Genomic DNA, 27,038 nt, shown 5'->3' on the forward strand with positions numbered 1-27,038 from the left:
AATAGCAGAAGCCGCTGGTGTTCCGTTAGATCGTATAGTTTTCTATCATGACTAATTTTATGTTTTTTTTTCTTTGTTAGTTTTTAATATACAAATAATATTGTAATATTGTAAAACCAACAACCCCAAATTCGGCTCAGCAATGTGTTACACACGACCGAGCCTGCCAAACAAACGAATAAAAAAAAAAAAAACCATCACACCAGGTCCACTCCACACGCTTGACTGTCCCATCCCAACATTTCTTCAATAAATCTTCCTAATTTTTTTTTCATAAATTTAAGCAATATCTTCAATAATGCCAAATTTCAGATATAAAATCCAAACGGTTGTAGATTAACACGACATGTTGCAAGCATGCCGACCAACAACCTTGCAAATATGATGTTCGCTACTGATCCGGTTGATATAAGAAGGTGTGGAGCGTAGTGATACGGTAGTGAGCTACCTTTAAAGTATCTATAGGATGCTATGAAATACTCTCGAGTAGCGAAAGGTGAATTACTTCCCGAGTAATGCTTTGTACAATAGATGAAATATGAACAGAAATGCTTAAGATGTGAACCAGGCAACTTGTTTTATTGCATGCCGATCAATATTGATATTGATATTGACCTTAAAACACGGAAAAAAATCCATTCCCCTCATCATGAATAAAAAATCATGTTCTTATGATGTCTGCCAAGGGGGCATCCGTTAAGTACGTCACGGTCCTAGGATGGAGGGGGGGTTTGTTAAAGTGTGACAAGCAATGTATTAAATATAGAAAAAACCCGTACGAAAAGGGGAGGGGGGGCCTAAAATTCCCGATTTTAGCGTGACGTACTTAATGGATGCTCCCCAAGTCATAATATCATAATAAAGATTCATAATATCATGAATGAGTTGACCAGAAGTATGAATAGAAACAAGCATTTTCATAAATTATATTCATGGTCGCTTCCTAGCGTTACACTTATCTGCCATATGCAATTATATAAATCGCGCGGTCGTCCAGCACAGACATGTGGAAAAAGTTGACCCTGCTATTTTTGCAAAGTTTTTATTTGGTTAGAGTAATAAATATGCATATATCAGGGAATGGAACATCAAAACAGTGTGCCCGTAAGATTCGGCCTGTTGGGAGTTGGTTGACTAAAAAGTAAACGCGCAAAAAGTAAACAGTGTCCAGTTCGCGTTTTCGTTGTGCCATCCGTCGTAGTTCCGAGTTTATGTACGGAGGGTGAAGCAAAGTGGAAATCGCGCGCGCTAATTCTCTCTATTTTTCCGGTTTATCCTTCGTTCGACGACTTCGGAGACTCAGCAAATGATGTGAACTAGTAAGGGGCTGTCCATTTATTACGTAAGGCAATTTTTACGATTTTTCGACACCCCCACCCCCCCTTGTAAGATTTTTTGTATGAAAGTCCAAATATTTTTGTATGGCGCGTAAGATTTCTCAAACCCCCCCTCCCTCCATAAACCCTTACGTAATTAATGGACGGCCCCTAAACAATCGATATGGTTTGGAGGGCATCCTTAACCTGTTGGATGTAGCAGCCAAAGACAAAAATAGTAAACCAGCTAAATATGATTATCCGGTGAGTTCGGTCATTGTTGTTCTCTTTTATATTTGAACATAACTTATCTTCACTAACAAGAGGCCAACTAAAAAGTGCTGCTTGCTCATAGAAAAAAGGATGATGGATAGGTCCCAAAATCATAGAAATGGGCTCTGATATCACGTATTTTTCTGATTTTGGCTTGCATTGTTTTATTAATCTCATTAAAAGCATTTGGGTCCGACGACGGAATCATAAAAGTAATTCTTAATTCCATGAATTCTATACATGGCTCCATCTCACTCAACCATGATTTTATGAATTTGACTGAGAAGCATTGGGGTCCGACGACGACAGAATCATAAAAGTAATTCTTAATTTCATGAATTCTGTGCGTGGCTTCATCTCCCTCAACCATGATTTTATGAATTTCATTGAGAAGCATTTAGGTCCGACGACGACGGAATCATAAAAGTTATTCTTAATTCCATGAATTCTATGCATGGCGCCATCTCAATCAACCATGATTTTATGAATTTGACTGAGAAGCATTGAGGTCCGACGACGACGGAATCATAATAGTTATTTATGTAACGAGTTGCAAAAAGTTGATTTTTTCAGCACGAGTCGTACATTTATCCAACGAGGCTTGCCGAGTTGGATAAATACGAAGAGTGCTGAAAAAATCGAGTTTTGCAACGAGTCCCATACAAAATTTTATGCAATGATTTCTTCATAATGCAACCCATTTGAGTTGCATAATGTTCACATTATACAACTATTTTTCATTTTGCAACTCATTTCAGTTGCATAATGAACCAGTTCGGAAAAATTGGCCATTATGATACCAAAATGAGTTATATAAAATGTAAATTATGATACTGAATTGCATAATAGTTATTTATGCAATGATTTGCAAAAAGATGATTTTTTCAGCACGAGTTGTACATTTATCCAACGAGGCTTGCCGAGTTGGATAAATACTACGAGTGCTGAAAAAATCGAGTTTTGCAACGAGTCGCATACAAAATTTTATGCAATGTTTTTTTTATAATGCAACCCATTTGAGTTGCATAATGTTCATAATGCAACCCAAATGAGTTGCATTATGAACATTATGCAACTATTTTTCATTATTCAACTCATTTCAGTTGCATAATGAGCCTGTACGGAAAATTAGGTCATTATTATACTGAAATGAGTCAGATAAAACTGAAATTATAATACTGAATTGCATAAAAGTATTTTTTGATTCCATGAATTCTATGCATAATTTTATTAATGTGATGGTAAAGCATCAGGATCTGCATCCAGGTTTATGAAAATTATTCTTGGCTTAATGAATGCTTCTCATGATCCCAGCTTATTTAATCATAGCTTCATGATTATATTTTCCAGTTTTGGTCGTCGAAAGCCAAAACAATAACGGGTGCATAGCGTTATGGTAAAATCAATCATAAAATCATAAATTATAATCATGGTGTATATTTATAACATAAAATCATAAAAATATCGGGAAACTATGAGTCATATTCATGGTCTTGCTATTAGCTGCGAACGTCATTTGGAACTGCAAACCGCCCATTGGAATTATGTTATCATAAGGAATTCGTAAAATTCCTCAATAAAAATCATTAACAGATTTAGAAAAAAATCAGCAGTTGTTACACATTCTTGGCGTGGTCTAGAAATTATGCACTTATGAGTAGGTCTTACACATTCTAGGTGCTGAGCGGTCTTAGCGTATCAACGCAAATTCTCGCCAGTTCAGCAATATACCGCTCTAGAGCATGTTGCAAAACTCTTGCGTTGAGGGAGTAATATCAGTATTATCAAGCCGGACAAGAGGATATTGATTTCCGGTCAATGCAGGAACTTTTCGTATTGAAAATTTCTTTATCTCCTTGGGCATTTATTCGTGCCTGCCACACGATATACAAACACAAAATGATCATGGGCAGAGAAGGCTTTCAGGTGATAACAGTGGGAGTGTTCATAGCGATGTTTCAATATCAACTAAAATTTCAAGGTGAAACTGAGATTGGCAACTACTCGTTTTTCCAATAACCATCGAAATATCACTCGAAATGACTGGCCTCTGATTATTCAAATGACACAAACCTCAGCCTGACGACTGACGACTAACGACCCACGCATAATGTTCAATGAAGCAATCGGTGAAGTACTAGATTGAAAGTAATAAGCAGCAGCTGGATTTTTTAATTTCTGCAATAAAATGGTGCAAACAGCGTGGGTATTATGATTTCTAGACTAGTTTGATGCTGTTTGAACAGTTTAGGTAGGTAACTGTGTTGTTGTATTATTTTTTACAACTTCAACAACACAATTATCCAAACTTTTGCTTAAACAGCATCAAATTAGTCAAGAAAGGACCTGTAAACTACGTAGATTCTAAGAGGGGACGGGGATGGGGGGGGGGGGGGTGGGGGGGGGCTTGGTTGGCCGCAGTCTATGAACAAAAATCTACGAGAGGGGAGGGGGTAGTCAGAGATGGCCGAAAAAAGTTGACAGCGCCAAATCATAATACCCACGCTGTTTGCACCATTTTATTGCAAAAACGGAGAATAATTCTGAATTACACTAGTTAACAAAAAAAAAACGAAAGTCATGAACTTCTATCAACGATCAAAACTTTTGATGCATGAAAATCGAGTGCGTTGCAGTCAACGAATGTTCAATCTTTTTGCATAAATAGAAAGCTGAATATAATATGTTTCGATCATCTGAACATACTTCTTGCATCAAATTAGTGGGATTCAAGATATTGGTGACTCCTTCAATTTGAGCAGAATTTCCAAAAAAATAATTAAAATTTGTATTTTTCAGTAAGAAACAATCAATTCAAAAATCATTCTCAACGTAAATTTGAATTAAAGTAAAAAAGCAGCTCAATCGAAGCTGGTTACGGAAATAGAGATGTATGAAGGGAGCAACTTTGCTTAAAAATAGAACAAAAACCTATTGCAATTCGACAGCTTTAAATGGAAAGCCGAAACATTTTCCGCTCTACTGTATTTTTTTCCTTCACGTATTCGAACTCAGGGCATGATTCTACACTAAATATGATCATCAGCTTACCGAGTTCAAAAATGCTGTAAACTAGTGTTATTAATTGATCAATTATTGATCATCTTACCATACAAAAATCCAGCTCACTACTTTCAATCTAGTACTTTACTTATTGCGTCCTATTTAAGCCACAGTTAGCAAGCATAAACTGTGGTGTTTCTAGATGTAAAGCTTTATTCGCCATAGAATACATCTAACCGGACATAAAGCTAAATGTCGACTTGTTTATGTTTTAACCACCAAACCCAACTGTTATCCAATCTTGTACCGACTTTTCGAACCTTTTAAGCAGAATACCCTCTTCGAATGAGTGTAATCAGTTTCGTACCTTTGATTTCCGCCCTAATTGCTAATCCTTTGCCAGATACGCGTATTTCGACTACCACAACCACTTGTAATCTTCCAGTGGATAACTGACACTGAGGAAGATTACAGGTGGTAGTCGAAATACGCGTATCTATCAAAGGATAAGCAATTGAAACTGATTGTTATCCAATGTTTGTACAACAATGGTTCAATACTTGATAAAATTTTACCCAAATTTGACCCGACATCCGATAATTTTTAGTCTGGCGGATTGTTTTTTGTTCAATCTTTGTGTTCGCGGAACACAACACTAGTCATCTAATAGGTACCCTATTTGACTAGCAACGTTTGAAATACGATGAAACAGTACCTGAGCTGGAAAGCAAGCTTTGTCCCAGTTGTGATGTTATGCCAGGAAGAAAACAAAATGCAAAAAAAAAAACTACTATAACTCATGGAACGTCAAAACATGGATAGACACACGTCAAGTGGATAAAAATTAGGTTTAAAGTGAAAAAAACTTGTGTATTTTCCTGTCGTACCCTGTACATCGTTTTTATGCATGCATTACGGCTTGAGCCGCATGGTAAGGGACCGTTCACAAACCACACGTAGACTTTTTGCACAGGGATTCAGGGCAGTCTACGCTCCATAACAATTTTGTTTATTTTTTGTTCGGGCAAAATATAAATAAATTTGCAACCTTTTTTCCTTCGCTTCTCATTACGTATTTCTAATACTAAGGTTCCAAGTACACGGGGTCAAATATTTGACAAGGGATGAACTCAAAAGTAAATATCTGTTCAACACAAATGGTAATTCGATCGAATCAAATCAGATGTTTAAGCAGCGGTCAGGGGCGTAATAAGAGCTGTTTCTTGCTCACTCTCTTAAACAAACACGAGAAACAAAAGGATGAGGGAAGGGCCATTTGTCCTCTCTTCCATCCCGTTCTTTCTCGGGGTTGTTGAGGGTGTGCAAAAAAAAAAGAACAAACTGGCTAAGCCCGTGGCGTGTACCAACATCTTAAGGACAAACGTATTGAAATCCCGCTTCAACAGTGCATCAGAACTTCAGACGCACAAACTCCAAGAAGCAAGCTTCAAATAACAGTGCATTTTATTATTCTACTCTTGCTGACTTGTAATAAGCTTCAAATAAGAAGAACAGATACGCTGGTTTGGTTTACGAAGAGATTTGTGCTCTCGAAATCGTGAGTAGCTACCAAAATTGGCCATTGTGGCGGCCAATTTGGGATTCTAACAAGTATGTCCTTAACCAGCGTCAAAGCCTGAATCAGAAAGAGGAAAATGCACGCTTTCTCATGCTAATAAATTATGAATATTTAAATACAAAGCAAAGGCACAACAACATGGTGCTTTTTGAGAAAGCAATTTTTATCTCAAACATTGAGGTTCGCAAACGAAAAAAGAGCACCTCGTAAAATTTTTGTTTGTAGTCGTTAAACCGCAATACTGTTAACCACTCATCACTTGAAGCTACAATGATAAAGGCAAGGCCAGAAATTTGCACTATTCCCAATCATATCGTTAGCAACCCAAGCTGTTCACCTTCACTGAATGCGTGTAAATACTACGAACAGCGGCTGTAAATCTTTGCTTCAACTTGTGGCAGGTAGACAATACAACATGTAGAGCACCATACATATAACCCACGAAGAATGGTGACGCATGGTATCTCGTACAAGAAAATTCCAGTGAGCCATCGTTAAATATTGACCGAACAAAGCATGACACTTATCAATCATCGCGTGGAGAAATAAACAGCATTGACTGATAAAATATGTACAAGCTTGTGGTCATTGGACCCCAGGGTCGTTCATTAGCTGTTGCCTGTTTTATTGAAAATCTTCTGACAAACAAATATGCTGGAGGGGATAGTCTGCCGATGGGGGCCTATCCATAAGCTACGTGGACTCTAATGGGGGGAGGGGGTCCCAAAGTCTACGGTCCATACAAATTTTAAAAATTTTGTATGGACGAAAGTTCACGGTGGGGGGGCCTGAGGAGACCAAAAATGAACCTACGTTGTTTATGGACAGCGCCTAAAAATGATAATACACGCTGTCCAAATCGAACAAAAACGCATGCCAATTAAGCGGATAACCTACTTTTTTTTAAATGCCCTCACTAAGACATGATACGCGCCCTAAACGGATCTCCTACAACCTCCATATGCCAATAAAGCTAAACGTTTCCTATTTGCTTAACCTTTCATATTTTGTTTCGGATAGGGCCTCAAGTACACAGGGTCAAATATTTGACAAGGAACGAACTAAAGATCAAACATTTGTTTGACATTAACGAAAATTCGATCGAGTCAAACCATATGTTTGAGCGTTGGTTTCTTTTTGGACAAATATTTGACCCTGTGTACTGGTATCTTTGGACCAAATTAAATGAGTCACCGATATTCCCCTACACAATCAAGTCTCTTTCTCTCTCCTCACGCTGCCAAGCGACCACGCATTCATTATACATTTTAGCATTCTCATCGCTTCGCCGTCGTTCGAGTCGTCTGCACTCTTGTGACGACACCCTCGGAATGAGCAGCTGACAACGATTCGAATGCACAGCACTGCATTACAGCAGTACCTACAAATAGGATTGTGTGTGCGCATTTGCCAATGAAAAACGCGCGTGTATGATCAGATTACCCACCCCCTTATGAATATAGGAATGAATGAATGCATGCATACCAACCAACCACAGGAATTTATATAGGCCACGTATGTGGCAGCCCTAATCCTACCTAATGCATCTGACAGGAGCCAACATCTATCGTGTATCCACAATGGAATCCTTTGTGGATACACAAATGTTTACATACAACATGTTGGATTCTTAAAGATGGCGTCCTAGCACCCTGGTGATATAGGCACGAAGGTTTCTGAGAAAGGGGGAGGGAACGGAGACAAGAGCTAGTGTTGTTGGTGGTATCAGGAAATAAAAATGCCCCCATCGAAAGCCGAACCAGCAAGAAAAGGGTGCGATCCGTCTGCGTGGATCCGAGTGGTGCGTGCGCTGAGATGACGGGGTTGCTTTTTTTAATTGAAGAAAGATGTTTTTCGTGACATAGGAAGATCGATCTCGAAGAACATGGATAAGTGGTAGAAGTTGCCGTGAAGGCAACTGATTCTTTAGGTGAAAATTTTGAACAAAATAAATTCTAGAAACATCAGATTTATGCTGTCGTGTGATAATAGAGATTCCCATAAAACATGGGACAACTATGCTGCACACGTCAGTATGACGCTTAGTGGTGATACAGAAGGGCTACAAAAACGCATGTATTTTGAGGAGTTTTCTTAGTACATATAACGGAAAATATCAAATCCATATGGTGACAAGGAACGAATTTAAATGGGATGATGCATCCACGGGCTAAAGCTTTATACAGGTGGTGGGCGCACCATACTAGATAACTTCACTAGGAGGAGCACCACAAGCAAATCTTCCTTATGTTCGTACATTTTTCATCGTCAATATGTTCCGTCAAATAGGGACACAACATATTTGAAAGCATTCTATACAAAATTCTAAAGAGTGCTCGGTCATACACATCAGCCGTAGCTTTTCAAGCTTATTGCGTTCGGTATGAACATCATCACTGTTATGCCAGACTGCATTATGCTTATCAGGATCATGCCAAATGGGGCACTCCAGAAAATAAGTGATTATCCATATAAAATGTGGCGTGATCTACACAAAGAACCAATATAAATAAGGAGGGGATAGATGACCCTTAAAACGCTAGTACACAGGGATAAATATTTGACAAAATACAAATCACCATTGGATAAGATCGTTTTCTCCTACCAAGTTTAATTGATGGCAATAGTGGGGCCCCTTAAATTTAACCATTAGTGGTCTCCCAGGTAGGTCGGCTCCAGAGGCACGTTCTTCTCCATTTGGGAAATTTGTGCCATTTAGTGGTCTTCCAGACGTTTTTTTTTATTTGCACATTTGTTTAACTTAACGCGTATTTTAGCGTAATTATACCAGCTGGAACTATTGTTAGCAGCGAGGCATTGTCTCCCGGTGGTAACAGATTTAAGCAGGATATTTAAGAATAAGAATGGATCAACTATTGGCAAAAATACCCCACTAAAAGTGTCAAATAAATTCGCCAAAACAAAGATACAAGATGGCCACTTGAACCATTTATTTCAATTGCAAGTAGGTATAAATTCAAATAATTAGGCAAATGACCACAGCACCATTGGAGTTCTAGTTTAATTCTATTGGCGGGGATAAAGAGTCTAAAATGCGTAGGTAACTGATTTGACAAGAGCTTTTCGTATCGCTTAGGAGATAGTTAATGAAAAAGAAAAAAAAAACATTTACTTTGTGATGTGCACTTTTTACAGTTAAAGGGTCGTTCATAAACTACCTGGACTATTTTAAGAGAGGGGAGGGGACTGACAGAACTACACGCTCCAAATCAGGTTCTGGAGGGGATTGGTCACGACCGAAGGCCTTACACCACCGATCGATAAGAATCGTTAGAGTTGAACATTCGCCATTAAAAATTTAACATTTTCATGCTTGTTATCCTTCGTCAAGCTTGTTTGCATGTCTGTAACATATTAGCAGGCATTCTCTCACCCTTGTTAAGCGTTATATACCGGTGAACGCCTATTGGTCCATCTCAGCAAAGAATGATCTATTCTGAGAATTACACCCGATTCTTTTCTGCACGGGTCGTATTTCTACTACATATTAGTCAATTTTAAACCAAATGACTTGATTTTTTGTACACGGATAGTACGGATCGTGTCTCCCTGTGTACAAATTTTCATTTGAATTGGTTCAAAACGGATTGAGTAATGGTAGAAAAACGATCCGTGCAAAAAAGAATCAGGCGTACCCTTCATAGTAATAAACGCAGGTCCGGGTCGACGTGCGAATGCTCAAGTGATAAAAAGAGTGACATTTTGACGCAGCTCATGGACGTGAATGGTAAAATACATCCAATTTCTACGTTAAGTACCCACACAATGTTTTCGAAAGTACTACCAATGACTATACTAATAAATGAAGGATGCGTCACGAAAAAGGGGAAATTGGGCAGAAGTTTGGTCATCTGATATCCCTCGCCCCAAGACTCCGGAAGCATGTCAAAATCAATACAACCACCAGCCAACCACACACACACATACGTCATACAACGTTTAACTGATTCCTAATACTCGCAGACGGCGGCAGGAGAAACAACCCCCTTCCACCAACCACTAGAGAATAGTGCACCCCTTTTGCTAGTTCGGCCTTGGACTCGTAGGGACTCCGTACGGTTACGCTTTGTATTCGTTTCATTGTTTTCTTTTATTTGGTTAGGACATTTTTTCTCATTTGACAATTACAACCTCTTAGTATTTATTCACCATGAGAATGAGAGCTCATTTGCTCGCCTTGTGCCATCCGGAGGGAGCGATGCGATTTTTCTGGCTCTCGTGTGTTCAGGACGTCATGGAAAAATGGCGCGCCCCACCGGAGGTTACAATCGGATTACAAGTGCGAGAAATGGCGTGCTGCAACCTGTAAAAGAAATGTTATCGTCCGTCACACACAACATTCGGCGCCCAGGAGTGAAATCTTCAGCGTGTAGAAGGTCTTAACTGTGAGCTTACAATCTAGAGGCACATATATAAGTATAAGAGAATTCGCTCCTTCCATCCATCGAAGTCCCCAAATCGGCGCGGGTTGGTTGCAAACATTTGATGCACGCATTCACGCACTGCCAGGTGGAACAGCGCTCTTTTCACATTTTTGTTTTCGGTTTGTGGTGTTATAATTAAACTATTAATAAAATATCTTACTCATCGTTGTTCGGCTTGGCAAGTCTTCCATCTCGGCGAAATCCCACGTTGTCCTTGAGTACGGCAGCCATTCAAATCCGTATTTGATAATGATCTACTTAACAGCAATGCTTTCACAAAAACAGTATCAAGATTTGAGGATTTTTTGTTGAAATCATGCCGCTATTTGTACAAGTTATTCGAACTCAACTGTTGCAAATTTTCGTTGGAATATAATTAAAAAGGAATTAACTCATTTTGATTTGCTCAACAGACCTCTCGTTTGTCTAGTTTTTCAGTAAATCATTTAAGTATCACGAATATCACATTTATCCAAAAATAACGTTTACGTCAATTATTTAGTGCTTAAGTATCAAAATTTAACCATTCCAAACTTATAGAAAAGGTGTTATCACATTTCCCGGAATGACACTTTCCGAAGTGACTTTCCTGGGACGACACACTTTCCGGAACGATATATTTCCCTCTTTCCGGGAAATGGCATTCCGAAAAACGGTACATTCCGGGAATGTCACTCCGGAAAACTGCATTCCGAGAGATGTGATGCCACCTAAGGAGGAACTCCTTCCCAACGTATTCCAACAAACGAGCATTGAGTATGATTTCGATAACAATATAAAAGTAGTGGCCGGACTCCAGCAAAAGTAACTCATTTTTGAAAATATCTAACAAACTCCACAGGCCAATTGAGTTAGCTCTCTGGCGAAATTTGGAAGAACATTTTCAAAATACTGTTTACATTTTTCCGAAACAAAGCGCACCTATCAAGTACATATGCATACGGTTTAGCACAACTAACACAAACTGAGCACATTTCGCCCACATAACCCCCACTTCATCCCGCACCTCCTTTCGGTATACTGCCATTATTGTCACACCATCGGCGAAAATGCACACTTCCGGCCGTGATCTGAAACGAGACTCAAAAAAACTCCCATGAATAGCGAGGTGTATCCCCGGATACTTACGTTGCCTTTTCGGTGGAATCAACTTTATTGCACCGGGTCGTTCCGCCGGTTCTTCGCGGGCCTTCTTCTCTGGAGGTCCTTCCTTGGACGATGGGGGAGGCGATGGCCGCTTGCTGTGATTGTGGACTGTTCCGGTAGCGGTCGAACCTATCACCGCCGTCGGGGTAGTGACCGCCGGTTTCTTCAGACCTTTACGGGACGGCGGAGGAGGAGCTTCCTCGATCAGGCCATGCGAGCGGAACTGAGAGTTGAACGTTTTCACCGTCTTGGGCCGATGCTCAGTGTTACGAACTTCAATGGAGATCGAAGCCTTCTTGTTGCTGTGGACTGGCGATTGCTTGCTGTCCTCCGATGCTACCCGTTCGTCGGCACCTTCTTTCGACTTTTTAGATGTTTTGTCCAATTTATTGCTAGTTGGCGAGGACAGTTTTGGGTCATTGTCCTTGCTCGAATGACTAGACTTGTCTTTATCTTTATGTTCTCGATGTTTGTCACTTGAACTGCTGCTGCTCTTGGAGCTGCTGCTGGATGATTTGGAAGACGACGAACTTTTGTGATGATGCTTGCTGCTGCTGCTACTACTACTGCTGCTGTTGTGCTTATCCTTGTCTTTCGAACTAGAGCTTGAACTCGAGCTCTTGCTGCTAGAACTTGTGCTTGACGATTTGCTCTTACTGCTGCTACTATTACTGCTGTTATGTTTAGAAGATGACGACGATGAAGATGACTTGGACAATGACGACCTATGACCACTACTGCTAGATTTCTTGTCCCTATCCTTATCCCGGTGCCTATCTTTATCTTTAGAGGAGCTTTTATCTTTAGATTCTTTGCTTCGCTCTTTATCGCTACTTTTTCTTCGATCTTTACTCTTTTCTTTATCCACATCACTTTTGTCTTTCTTTTCATCCTTTACAGCGTTATCCGAATCACTTTTGTTCACAGATTCCGTTGAGTCAGTTTCCTCAACCTCTGCCACACTTTCCTCTGTGATTGTCGTATCTTTATCTGCCACAGTTTCATCTTTCACTTCATCTTTGCTATCATCTTCTTCGACCTTTTCGCTTTCTTCTTCATCTTCTACACCAGACGAAGCACTTTTCTTAGTAGGAGATTCAACCTTAGCCAACACTTGTTTACCATTTTTCATCGTGATTTTAAACAACAGCGGAGTTTTCTTGTTGCTGCTTTCCGCCACTGCATCATTGAAAGCTTTCTTCGTCTCTTCCACATCCTCTTCTTCCGGTTTATCTTCGGAATCTTCCTCTACCGAGCCATTTTCAATCTGCTCCGTGCTGGAAGTTGCCAAAGGATCAACTTCCGGTACGATTTCTTCATCTTCTTCGACAACGGTTTCGTCCAGAACCTCCTCGTGCGGTGCATCCACAACCTCTTCCTGCATGGTGATCTGCTGTTCTTGATGTTGCTCCGGGTTGGGGGACTTGTCATCCGAGGCGGACGGCTGGGCAACCAACGACGGTGACTGGGACGATGATTGCTGTTGTTGATTTCCGGCCCGAATGTCGTTGCGAGCAATCTTGAGCCATTGTTCCACAAGTTTCGATGCAAGCAGGCGAACTCCTGTGGAATAAATAGAAAATAAAATAAATGATAAGATTTGGTAAAGTTATGAATTGAATAATTGTAGAATATCTTGTGAAGTTATAATTATGACACACGTTTTTTTGTACGCCGTGAGTTAGTAGTATCTAGCCGAGAACAAAAATTCAAATCGATTGGTTTGAAATTGACTAAGTTATAGCGGAAAAATGCCCAACATATCAGTCACCTGCGTGGTTAGGCACCCTAGATCCATAAGGGGCTGTTCATAAACCACGTAGGCCAAAATTTGGCGATCTCAGACCCCTACTCCCTCCTCGTAGACTTTTGTCCATACAAAAATTTTAAAATTTGTATGGAGCGTAGAATTTGGCTGGACCCCTCCCCCCCTTAAAGTCTACGTGGTTTATGAACGACCCCTAATGGCAATGTCGCAGTGTAAGGATTGTGTACAGAATACCTTATTGCCCATTGCGGAGATTTATAGATTTCGGCGCAACAAATTTATTAGGCTTATTTAAAGCGTAGGTGCATAATAAACGTTTGTTTCCACTGCAAAATTATCGCCAAATGTGTACCTAACAACACAGTGTAAAACATTCTCCAGTACGCGCTCTGTTTTCATATCTGTGGGCCCACGCGAGAAAAATCCACTCACCTAATTTTCGCGCAGAAGTTTAAACAGGTGGAATCTCCACAAAAACAAAAAAAAAAGTTTAATTTCGCTGCAGGAGCACCATCAAACAGTAAAGTTTGTTCTTGTACCGACTTTTCGAACCCTCTAGCAGAATACCCTCTTCGAATGAGTGTAATCAGTTTCGTACCTTTTAATTTCGCCCTATGTTGCTTATCCTTTGACAGATACGCGTATTTCGACTACCACTTGTAATCTTCCTCAGTGCCAGTTATCAAGAAGCAAGCTTCAAACAACAGTGCATTTGGCAGCATGCATTTATTACTTAACGCTAAAATCGACATTTTTCAACCCCTCCTCCTCCTTCCGTAACGCTTTATTATATAAAACTCCGAAAACTTTTGAATGGACCGTAACGCTCGGCCATACTCCCCACTCCACCTAGAGCGTTACGTAATTCGTGGACGGCGCCTGTTATTATTCTGTTCTTGCTCACTTGTTTGTAATAAGCTTCAAATAAGAATTGCATGCCACTTCTCGGAGCGTCATTTCCCGTAGTGACATTTGATTGATTGATTGATTGATTGACTGATTTGTCTTTATTAATGAGACTTTCAGCCCTTGGCTGGTTCATCTCTTTACTCGTAAAATAACATTTCCCGGAATGACCAGATTCACGAAATGAGGTATTATATGAAAAACGAGAATTTCGAAAAATGCCAAGTCTTACCCATTGAGTTGTTATCCTCAGCTGTTTTGGACACCCCAGAAACTACGTTCAAAATTTGAGCAAAAATGATTAAGCCTAAGGGGGCGCTCAACAAGCTTGAAGTATGTATGGGAAAACTTGGCAAAATGCATGCAGAAATATTAAGTTTTCGATTTTGGCCGCTAGGTGGCGCTGTAAGCGTTTAATTGTGCTCAAATCAAGCCCGTGCACAAGGGGGGGCTTGGGTGTTAAACCCCTCCCATTACCGACGCTTCATACACTAGGCGCCCCTCCGCCTTTTGCCAAAATAGAGAAAAACCCCTCCCTTGGCGCCACTTCTGTGCACGGGCCTGGCTCAAATTTTGAACGTAGCTTCTGGGAGTCCAAAACAACTGATTCAGGAGGCATTTTTTTTTTTAATTTTTATTTAGGGTGCCTGCACCAGTTATCGCACTACCTAAGACAAACTATTTCTACAAAAATAAGAAGAAGACCGACGAATGTCATCGATATGACAAATGATTGAATAGTTGTCATATTTTACAGGAAAAGTATAGAAACGGAGCCAAAAATTACTTTTAGTATTCATTAAGGCGTGTGCCAATGATAGGGACCCTGTACCAGTTATGGACACATTTGTTAATTTTGGGTTCCACTTCGCACTATTTACATGCATTCCTTACGGGGTTTGCCATAACTGTTACACTATGGCGAAATATGGTGCAAGGAAGCCGAAAAGTTAAGGAAAATGATTTATTTCTATCATAATTTGGGCAAATTGTGAAATTTGAATAATTGCAATCATCTTTTGTGAACGTGATCTGTTGTTCACGAAATTTTTCTTGTTGGTTTGTATCTTTAAAGGATGAAAATCGACTATGGCGAATTTGAGGTGCTATAGCCATAACTGGTACACTGAGTCTACGTGTATTCTAACGTTTGCTAACTCTACACTCAATTCGGGAGGTAAGACTTGGCATTTCAAGACCAACAAAAATTCGATCGTTTAGTTTAGTTTTTAGTTTTACGCCATGAATATTAGTTAGAATATTGCGTCCTTGGTGATAATTATAGGAAAAACACTAATCTACAAGTTTGCCGAACACCACATTTCAATATTATGCTTCTGAACTGAGTTATGGACAAATGAGTCAAACGGTTGCCAAGTGATCGAAAACATCCTTGAAGTGTGGGCCACCCTAGTGTTAGGTCATTGAATTGAATGACTCTAATTCTAAAGACGAGCATTGGGCACTTTTGCAACCTAGTTGAATGGTTTGATTATGCTATGTAAGTACTCGTGTTTTGTGCACCTTGGAAAAACAAGAACACCAAAAGATGTGGTAGTTTGAAGCTAATCATGTAGGCTGAGGATTGACAAGAAGATAACCGCAAACCACCACAACAGTCATTTGACCTATAATGACCTATTCGGCCTATTGACACGCTCGTTCTGCTGTACTTCGTTCAACATACTTCAGCCTTATGATCCAGCATCATTCCGCGAAAATGTCTCTCTTCGGGAAATGTCACTCCGACAAATGACATTCCGTGAAATGTGTCATTCCGGGAAATGTGATACCACCGTAATCTGCGACACAATTGGCAACACGGTGGTGAAGATATTTCCGAAAAATTCTCATGCTCCTGTCAAGCATGTGCTACTTTTCCACGAATGGCCGGTTTTCCGAAAGTCAGTTCCCCGAATGACCCGTTTCCTCAAAAAATGTTCATGATACTGGTTGTTAAAAAACAAACCGACCACTATTTGAGAAGTCGTTAGGGTCAATTTGGTTCTAGAAAAAAAAGCAGCAATGGAAAGAAGGAGTCATATAACCATTCTTCATTCAGCAGTGTTTCAGCAGGCCTGAGAAGCAATGGAACTTGAAAGAACGGCCGAGAACGGAAATAATAAAGAAGGGTGTTGTTCTGGGGTCTCCAGTTAGCCTAGTGGTTAAGGCTATGGATCGCCAATCCGGAGACGGCGGGTTCGATTCCCGATCTAGTCGGGAAAATTTTTTCGACTCCCTGGGCATAGTGTATCATTGTCCTTGCCTCACAATATACAAATTCATGCAATGGCAGGCAAAGAAAGCCCTTCAATTAATAACTGTGGAAGTGCTCAAAAGAACACTAAGTTGAAGCGAGGCAGGCTAAGTCCCAGTGGGGACGTAGAGCCATAAAGAAGAAGTTGTTCTGGAAAAAGGGGTCATTCGAGGAATCGGCGTTCGAAGAAACGGCATTCGGGGAAAAGTAGCACAACCGCTGTTACTGGTCTATATGAAACTTATTCAAATATACATATACTTCACCACTGACTATAAATAGCAACATGCTGCTAGGTGGAGCTAAACAAACTGATTCTTTACACCCATTCGAGATTTTTTTTCAAGTTTACATGTCTGTTTTCTGCGCTATTGGTACGAAGAAGTTACTTGCTCTCTCGGTGAGACTCGAACTCACGACTCCTACTCACTAGACAGGCGTGTTACCACTAAACCACGAGAAGACTCTAAGATGTAGTGGTCTGAACTTCAACTCTAAAGCACGTGCTTTTTTTGCAGATCGCACCTGTTTCAGATGGAATAGATGCCACTACGCATCTATTGTATGTTGAAAGCTGTTGAACTTAGAGTCGGACGCATAAATGTCGCATGTTTTGAGGTTTTTATGTCAAAAGTCATTGATTAGTATTTTTGACATATTTTATCAACATATGAATTTACCTATACATGTTTCGATAGTTCAATTGCGTTGAAGTCAATCAAATGCGACAATAGTCAAACTTTATTTTGAAACTTCAAATGTGTTTTTCTCGGGGTTTTCTATTGTAACATGTGACATTTATGCGTCCGAGGGCAGATTAGGCCTTAACTCCTTCTCAACGAAGCTGAATTATATGACCAAGTTTCTGGCAATTTGACCCCCCATGAATGACGAACATAACAAACCTACCGGTCAAGTCACCCTATTTGGACTGACTAAAAATCCTATACAAACTTTATCTAGTTTGCGCCAGCTCGAATTTTACCCGATTGAGCTGAATCTATCACAGCTTGAGATTGAGCTTGATAAATCGCCCGTAGATACTACACTCTGAAAAGTTTTCACGTCCAATCTACATGAAAAATCACGTGGACGCCATCTTGCACTCACTTTGCCCTTCTTACATGATTCATGTGACTCTTACATAGAGCCACGTCAGAGTCACCTCGATTTCAGGTATCAGTTACATGATTATCATGTGTGAAAAATTGAGTGCCTGCAGAAAGTTAGTACACAACATGGCGGTCATCATTGTTTACCTACTAGTTTTGCTACTCGTTGATTTGATTTTCTCGGTAAAAATCGAAATTAAAAGGTATGCAATAGATAATAAATCATACACACAATTCAAAAATTAATATTTTGAAAAAGATTCTTCTTATTAACTGTTATTTGTTCTTAGAAATAAAGTGAAGCCATCGGACATACCTACTTGGAGCACCAACTCAGTCGACGCTTGGAGCTGAAGCATGAACGATGTCAACAAAGGAATCAGTGCATTATTTGTTTTACCGAATTTTTGCAGTTTTTACGTGTAATATAATATAATGAATTACATTATTGAAGGATAGCAAAAATAATGTGGCTTTTTTCTAGATTGTTTGAATGAAATCAGCAAAAAACATTCAAACAAGGCACCGTACCATCGCCGTAAAGTTCACATGACAATCATGTAACCGTGAGTTCCTCATTTGTGAGAGCCGCCACATGCTAGTCAGGTCATTGTTACATGAAAAGTTAGGTGGACGAAAACTGCCAATGTTTTCATGTAAATTGGACGTGAAAACTTTTCAGAGTGTACTCCAGTATCGCCAGACCAGCAACACACACAAGGAATCAATAAAATATCTGCCGGGGACTAAGCAGGCATCTTCAGTGTGTGAATGTTGGCGATCTTTTATTTTTAGGCGCCAAAGGCGCCTGCCACGTCACGTTGCAGGTCAATGCGGGGAAGAAGGAAGTGATGATTGCAATCGTTTGTATGTCGGCTTGTCGGTGGGACGTGGTTGGCAATGGGTTCACACATTGATGCGTGGATGCCAGGCGTAAGATGATAGATTAATGTATTTATTTATTATTCTGAAGATAATGAGGCACATTTCTAGCGTAACATTTGAAAAGGGCCTATCTGCAAAACGTAAACATTGAGAAAATCGCATGAAAAGATTACCTCCCAAATTAGTTAATCCTATTTAAAAACGAAAGACTTTTTTAGGTGTTTTATTCCATCTATTGACACGTATGGGAATCTACTTTATGGTTCTGTGCATTATTTGCATCATACTATAGCAAAAATTCCATAAATAATGTATTTTGAACATGAACGGCAGATAGGCCCTTTTACGATCTCAAAATGAGTTAGGCCCTTTTATCGTCGGCAATTTCAGTTAGACCCTTTTATTTTTTCCTTATTTTTAGCTAATTTTATTTATTTTGGGTTAAAATTATCAATAATTTAAGGAAAGTTAAAGAGCTACTCAAAATTATTGGAAAACATGAAAAATAACCCAAATTTACAAAAGGGCCTATCTGATTTGAAGGGAAAGTTTCAGTTAGGCACTTTTATTTTTTCTTAATTTTAGCTAATTTGAAATATTTTGGATTTATTTTCATCTATAATTTAAGGAAAGTTAAAGAACTACTAAAAACTATTGGAAAATATGAAAAATAATCAAAATTTACAAAAGGGCCTATCTGATTTGAAAGGTAATTATCAGTTAGGACCTTTTGAATGCAGTTAGGTCCTAAAAGATTATTCAATTTCAGATAGGCCCTTTTAAAATTTATTCAAAATACGGTTAAAATAGCTCTTTTCACATTGATTAAGGTGTTATGGGATAGCTTAGGTAGATATTGATAGGAATAGTGAAAAATCGGATTTGTTCACATTTTGCAGATAGGCCCTTTTCAAATGTTACGCTAGATTTGGCTTGATTGCATAACTCGTAGGCGTTATATGATAGCTTGACACTGTGCTAGGAAAGTTGGAAGGAAGGAAAACGAATTTTTCGTTTCTGTTCTAGCGATGGCTATGAACATGAGTTATATATGTAGAGAGGAGGGAGAAAGTAGGAGCAAAGGGGCGGCCCTGATATTACCAGGACCTTCTGCTTACGAATCAGAAGCGGTATCCACTAGACCACCGAGCCTGTCACAAATGATAATTTTAAGCTCTCAGGCAATAAACTGTGAAAGTGCTCTTAGAAGCTGAGAAGTAGGTTTTGTCCCAGTGGTGACATACAGTGTCGGACCAAATAATTGTGCTCATTCTGCGAATGCAGTGACGTGACAAAAGTCGGAGTCGTACATCGGGGCGACAAATCTCAACTCAAATGAAGTAACTCGCCGTGTAAATCAAATGGAGAGTCACTTCATTCGAGTCGCGATTCCTCACCTCGATATACGACTCCGACTTTTGTCACGTCACTCCTTTCGCAGAATGAGCACCAATAAAACCACCAGTCATTTTTATACAAAATGGCCAAGTTTGACGATGTAAGTTACGTGTTACGTGTTACGAGTTACGTGAATTTTGAATTGTATTTAATTGATTGAGTTCTGTCCATTACATCAAAAGTTACAGAATCTGATATATTTACAAAGCGACAAATTAATAGGACCACTTTCAGTTGCCGTTACCAAAGGATATACGAGAGTATCTGATGCTTGATCAATGATAAACTAGTACTTAAATTAAGGATGCCATTTAAACTTGGGGACATTTTATAAATTTATTGGTTTCTTAGGCGGTGTTAAGATAATTTTATACCGTATTACCCCGCTAATACGACACCGACTGTTGTCGAATAATCCGGGGTAAACTTTTAATTCGACAAACTGGTCACCCTACACCACCATGCTCATTGAAAATTAGCAACTCTATTTCTGTTTTTGTGTTGATTTCCGAGTTTGTTATGAAACATAATTTCAACAGATATCGCGGTGGTGCGAATGAAAAGTTCCTTCTTTCTACGATTGTTGCCATGCCCTCCTCAGTTCATTCCGGTTGGTCTCCAGGCGGTTTGGATGTCGAATAGCACCAACTCCGAACTTCCGTTAACGGATTAGTCGGTTCAAAAGATTTAGATAAACTAAATTCACCTACAACAAGATACTAATCAGCCGATTGGATAGGTTGTTAATTTTAATAGTTTATTTAATCAATTACGCAAACCTGTTACATTTAATGTTTGGGAGAGGTCAAGGAAACAAACATGTTTGAAGTACTATTGGAACAATATACTTAAGTAGTTAACAATTTTCTGTAGGTATTATCTATAGCGATCGTTTGAAGGCATCTAGCGTTGGTTTGGATTTTGTCTCTAACGGAAGGTTGTTAAAAGATGATCGACGTTTAGATAGATGAGCCATTTCGTTAAATTTTGCTTGAATTGTTAGCAAGAATGAACATAAACATTGTTTTCAGATGCGGGTATGTGTAATGAACGCATTCATCCAATGAACTCTAATAAACCTCGTGCAACTTGCGTGCAAATCGGGCAATCGCTTGAAATTTTGCATACAATAATGGTGATTATAGAATTTCACCACTTTTCCAATGCGGATACAAATAAAAATGTGTCGCTCAATGAGACAAATGCAGTGTTACCTTTTCATTTTTGATAAACATTATTAACCTTTCGGAACAAAACCTGTTCGTCGTTGAAATCAAAATAAGTAAAAAATACACTTACCCTCGTGGGTGCTATCCTTGGACAGGGTTTTGACCAGCTTCGGAGCGGTGTTGCTCTTGAGCCGTTCCACATCCACCGGACAGCACAGCAGCAATTCCAGCAGCTCCTGAATCAGGGGCCAGTTCTTGGTGGTGATTCCGTCGCCCAGCCACATGTGCACCAAAGACCACCCACCGGCAGCCATAAACTGACCCAGCAGTTCCGTTTCGGTGCATTTCAAAATTTGTATGTAGATACACTTGGATACAAGTTTCTTGGAGAACTTCGCCATCAAGCTGTCGAGAAAATTAAACGAAGACATTTGTAAGGATCTGAGCACAACCACGCTTGTGTGGAGGAAAATACTCACTTGGCAAGGCGTTTGACTTCGTTAGCACTACGGATGCCACCGTTCGGAGCCAAAAGTACACTGAGGCACACCAAAAGCTTGAGGGGGTCTATCCGTGGCTGTTGAAACGAATAGAAAACATTTAATTAACACAAATAAAACAACTTTGCACATAACTTGCTACGGAACGATTCTCACCATTTTGATCGAGTGCAAAAAATCCGGAAGCCTTACAAATGTTACTGCAGAGCTTGTATGCAATCTAATGTCATTCGTCGTTTGACGTGCGCACCTCCGGCTGTCACTGTCACTGTCGAACTCTTCTCGTTTCCTGTTCACGCGTTGGGTTTCTTCTTACTGTTCTTCTTCATTCATGAAACATTTTGCGTCTTATTTTTCGCAGCTCACAACTAAACAGTAGTAAACAGATTTTTGTATTTTTAGTATAACTTTTCACTGAGTATTTACACTTTCAAACTAGCTGATTTTCGAAGGTTTTATGGTAATTTTACAACAACCGTCACCATGTTTACCAATGGCTTCACTTTCATCTAACTTTGACTTATAAAAAAATAATTTCCACATGAAACTTGTAAAACTTCTTAATCCTTATTATTCTATTCAACTCTAAAGAAATGGTTTACTTATTACACTAGATGTTAAACTTCTACGGGTCTTTTTTTTTCAAATAACTTAAGAAACGAGCGTATTTAGAATGAGAAAATGGAAACAAGTTTCTCGCGTCTTCACTCGAACGAGTGGAGGTGTCAGCTGATAACCGGAAATTGAATGAAGCTTTCAACTCAACACGAGTAAGACCGTTGACGTCTGTCAAAGTGGATTTACCACAGGGATGTCTTTCATGCTTTCAGGGAAGTCGTGTATTTCTACCTAGAGTACTACGCCCTGGGGCCCGTTTTCAAGGTCACTCAGTGAAAATTTGAGCCAGTCCTCTCGGAAATCCCCCGAAACCCGTAAAACCTTCGAAACAAGCTTACTTTCTATCATTCACTGTTTATAATTTGCAAAACTTAACTAGAACTCACTCGAAATCCTCAGAATTCTTCTCTGGCGGCCCACTAACAAATTAGCAGACATTTCCCAAACTATGATCAACAGTCCATAAGTATTATTGCGCAATTTGCAGCAATATTTCCTCGTTTTCAGCGATATTTTATTCTACTTAGCTGCCACGTTATGGTAAAGGTGTAAAATTTTCTCCGAACTGGTAATCGATTTCTAAGATGGCGGTGATGATGAACTCAGCGACTCATGGAAATTCCAACTCAATTCCATGGAAAACTATCGCCAACCGACTTTTCTCCGCCGGAGAATGGTACCTCAGCGTGATACCACGAAAATGTTCGCGAAAATACTTCGATTTGTAGCCGAATCACTCGAAATCAAGGGAAAAAACGACAAACCAAGGCTGGGACAAGATGGAGGAAAATGCAGTCTGAAATCCAATTTCTGCTACAGCCTTGTGAAAAATCTACTTCTCGAAGAGCACGGTCGTAAACACGTCATAACTCACCAAGCGCTAAAATCTTTCTGAACAAAGCGTCGGGCGGCTTTCTCGTTGTCGGGTTGGAGGCGGGCAAACAGCTGAAAAAGCTTACCCCAAAGAGGTTGGGCGATATTATTTCCCTGCCCTGCTGGCTGCAATTTTCGTATTTCAAATGCTTTATTTCTGCCCACTGGGGAGGTACACGTAAAAGCAGGACCAAGGTAAATATAATGGAAGGTACTGGCATATACGCAGTCAGTAGATGCGGGGAGAGGTTTATGGCGGGGGTGGTGGAGGTGACTGCTGGCAAGTTTGTTTACACTTTACTCTATCGGTTTCTGTGGGGTTGCTAGGGTTGCTAGGAGTTGTTGTTTACCCTTACACAAGTGAAAAATTTTGACGCAGTGGAAAGTGGAAGAGCAGCTGCTACACGATCGTTCGTAGAACTGCTATGCTTTCCCCCCAAAAAACGAGAAGTACATTTCCTCTTAATTGTCAACGCCTAAGGACCACACAGGCCGTAAATGGAAGGTACAGAACCAAGTACAGAACACTCAACTAAGGCGGGTGACCCGCCAGAAAAGGTAGTACCCGTCGTATAGGAAGTAATTGAACGTGGTTTTCAAAGATGCACCGTTCTTTACGCGGATGGATCGAAGGGGGAAAATTCAGTCGGTACCGGTCCTTTCGGAGATGGTATTTATCACCAAGCGCGAAGCGCTACCACCGAGCTGCAGCATCTTCTCGGTGGAAGCGCATACTCCTAATCTAGCAGTAAACATTCCTCACAAAAAACCAAAAGCCATCCTTACTGACTCCGCCCGTTGCCTTTTAGCTCTAGGAGCTGATAAGTCCCATGGACACAAAACATTGAGCCGACAATCCAGAACAAAAAAGTATACTATCTCAATTTGAAGAAAAACTTTAAAAATCAGAATCTGGAGGAAAGGCGTGAAGGTGAAGCTCCGGCAGCTTAGTTTTGAAATGAAAATTTTACCCGGTGGCCTCATATATTCTAAACCTTTCCTTCCAAACTGATGGCAATTCTATCAGGATTTCAGAAGGATCCGGGACGGGGACGGGAAATACTGCTCTAGAGGAAGTCGTTGGAATGATTATCTTAGATGCTAGAATTTGTGACACACGCTCGTTGATTGAAATCCCGATACATATTAGCTCGCTAGTATATACAACATGAAGTGACAACTTTTAGGTCATGGCATGCTATTATTGATAAACTTCCAAATCAAAACAAGTTTGCCAGCTGTCATTCAAAATTCCAATATGGCGGATTGTGTGATCTAGCATGTTGGATTACCTTCCTTTTACTTACCTTGAGCAGGACTACTCATTTTTAAATTTATTATCCCAAAATATTATCACCTTTTGATAAAAATCAAAGTCCGACAGCCCGCATAGAAGAATACAACTTGTCATATATTCTAAACAGTAAGTTTCTCCTAACTGTTAAGGGAAGATTCAAAAATTACGTCCATCGTTTTTCGGGATTTCTAGACCCCCCTCCCCCCTCTGTCACGCAATTTTCCTATACCCAATACACGTACTGTCACACTTTTCTAGACCCCCCCCCCCTCCCCCAAATGTTGGACGTAATTTTTGAACGTTCCCTAATGTAACAGTAACATAAACATTTGTTGTCATGTTGAACAACATAAAACCTAGCGCTATACACTATAAAGAACGTTTTGTGTAATGTATGTCAATCAGTAACAGTATGTTATAGTGTTCACACATTGTCGAACGACTTGAAAACCAAAACTTGTGAGAAATGGTGGCAGTGTAGGATCACCTCATGCCAAACGGTTGATGCCTACAATGGCTCAACACACTAACTCATATGCATTTCACTCTATGAAACAAATGCTTAACAATTTGTCAGATGGTTGTACGCATTTGTATTTGTATCAATATTGTCGCGCTTATCTTTTATTAGAGTCCCGCGGCGGTCGTACGCTCGCAAGGCATACCGCCGCATGACAGTCGCAAGGCAAAACAAAAGAATAAGTGTTCCCGCCAAAAACAAAAGCACGTGGGTTTCGCGAAGTGACAGATGTTTTTGAATGTATTTGTGACGAACGGCAAGAGTAGCTCAGTGGAATGAGTGTTCTTGCTGTCAAACCCCATATAGTGGAATTATCAGGGGTGTATGGCTTCGTCATATGAGAAAAAAAATAGAATTTGGTTGATAGGGGCATACCGTCTTACCCCTCTGGTTCGACACGTTTTAATACGACACTTTTTAATTCGTACCCCGCTTATACGACACATGTCGAATTAAAAAGTGTTCAAATGTCACAGCGATGTACACTGTAAATGCAAAACAGTTTGATATTGCGCTTATACTCGCACCCGCAGCAACTCCTCTTGCAGCCGCAAATTTCGGAAGTTCTGAGTTAGTGCTATTCAACACCCAAACCGCCTGGGACCAACCGCAATGAACTGAGGATGGCAACAATCGTAGGAAGAACGAACTTTTCATTCGCGCCACCGCATTATTTGATGAAATTATATTTCATAACAAATCCGGAAATCAAAACATAAACAAAAATAGAGTTGCCAAATTTCAATGAACATGGTGGTGTAGGGTGACTAGTTTGTCGAATTAAAAGTTTACCCCGGTTATACGACAACAGTCGGTGTCGTATTAACGGGGTAATACGGTAATCCAAAACAATCTGTTGAACTCGCTGTCGAATATGTAAGCTCATCTGTCAAGTTGTAGGGAGGGGGGTGTGAGCAAACGTCAAGCATGCGTTGATCCAACCTCGGATCCAACGGGGATCTTGAACCCAATGAGCCAATTTTGGGTAAATGTAAATATACGACTAATACGACGCACAGGCAAACAAAATTGTCCCATCACATGTTCATACCAATACATTAATTGCAGTTGCCGCTACAGTAATTTAGCAGTAGGTGCGCATTTTAGGGTGGTGTTTCAACTAATAGGTTTGTTTACGCACTGTTTCCTCTGTTGTTGGATGTGTGAACATTGTTCTTTCATAGATTGAAGATTTGCACGATCATCGCGAAATCCTTGCAATGTTCAATATTGTGCGTTTAGCACTAAATTGATTTCCGAAAAAACTTCATTCAGCGGAAGTCAATGAAGTTTTTCCGGAAATCAATTTAGTGCTAAACGCACATTATTGTTCATGCAGTTGAAAATCGGAATTTTTGACACGCAAAAATCGATTTTTCTGCAAAACCGTGTGTCGGACGTACGTCGGTTACAGTGCGCTGGATAGAGGGCCAGGTCCGCTTTCTAGCGCACTAGGTCCGACGTTGGGTTTCACGTATGGATTTTGAGAAAATTCGATTGTCGGGTGTGGGGAAGCTTCGGGTTTCAACCATGACGATAATAGGCCGTATGAATAAAGTTGAGCAAATACTCTTTACTCAATCTATGTGAAGCTGTGGAGCAAATCTCTGTGAAACTTCACAGACATCTGAGTAAAGAGTATTTACTCTGCCTCATGATCGCTCACGTGGATTGGGCGGAACATCCTAGGGCAGCGGCGTCATGGTCGCGATTTTTTCCGCAGTCAAATTCGCAGATTGTGAACAATCCTCGGTACCCACTTACGTAATTTATGTTTAGTCCCTTACTAGTGGTTTCGCAGCGCGGCGTCACGAACACTAATGCAAATCTACTGGTTGAAAATATGCCCATTTGATTTTGCCGGGAACAGCTGATTTTTGTTTACTATTTTCAACCAGTAACTCAGGTAGTGTTCGTGTAATGCAATGTGTACGTACACGCAACACCACTAAAAGCAGAAACCACTCTGTCTG

General features: G+C 40.1%; 1 protein-coding gene across 1 annotated transcript in view; it reads right to left on the bottom strand.

The window, feature by feature from the left end:
• LOC109427874 (serine/threonine-protein phosphatase 1 regulatory subunit 10) overlaps positions 1 to 23,273 on the bottom strand; it is a 30,383-nt gene extending 7,110 nt beyond the window's left edge. The window contains exons 1-5 of the mRNA XM_062850030.1: positions 22,762 to 23,273; positions 21,914 to 22,125; positions 21,737 to 21,834; positions 21,388 to 21,662; positions 11,745 to 13,325 (exon numbers count right to left, since the gene is read on the bottom strand). Of these exons, the coding sequence (XP_062706014.1) occupies positions 11,745 to 13,325; positions 21,388 to 21,662; positions 21,737 to 21,834; positions 21,914 to 21,916 (1,957 nt within the window). The 5' untranslated portion in view covers positions 21,917 to 22,125; positions 22,762 to 23,273. The remainder of the gene's footprint in view (positions 1 to 11,744; positions 13,326 to 21,387; positions 21,663 to 21,736; positions 21,835 to 21,913; positions 22,126 to 22,761) is intronic.
• Between the last annotated feature and the right edge of the window lie 3,765 nt (positions 23,274 to 27,038).

The sequence above is a fragment of the Aedes albopictus genome, chromosome 2 (genome assembly GCF_035046485.1).
Source record: "Aedes albopictus strain Foshan chromosome 2, AalbF5, whole genome shotgun sequence".
Taxonomy (NCBI): domain Eukaryota; kingdom Metazoa; phylum Arthropoda; class Insecta; order Diptera; family Culicidae; genus Aedes; species Aedes albopictus.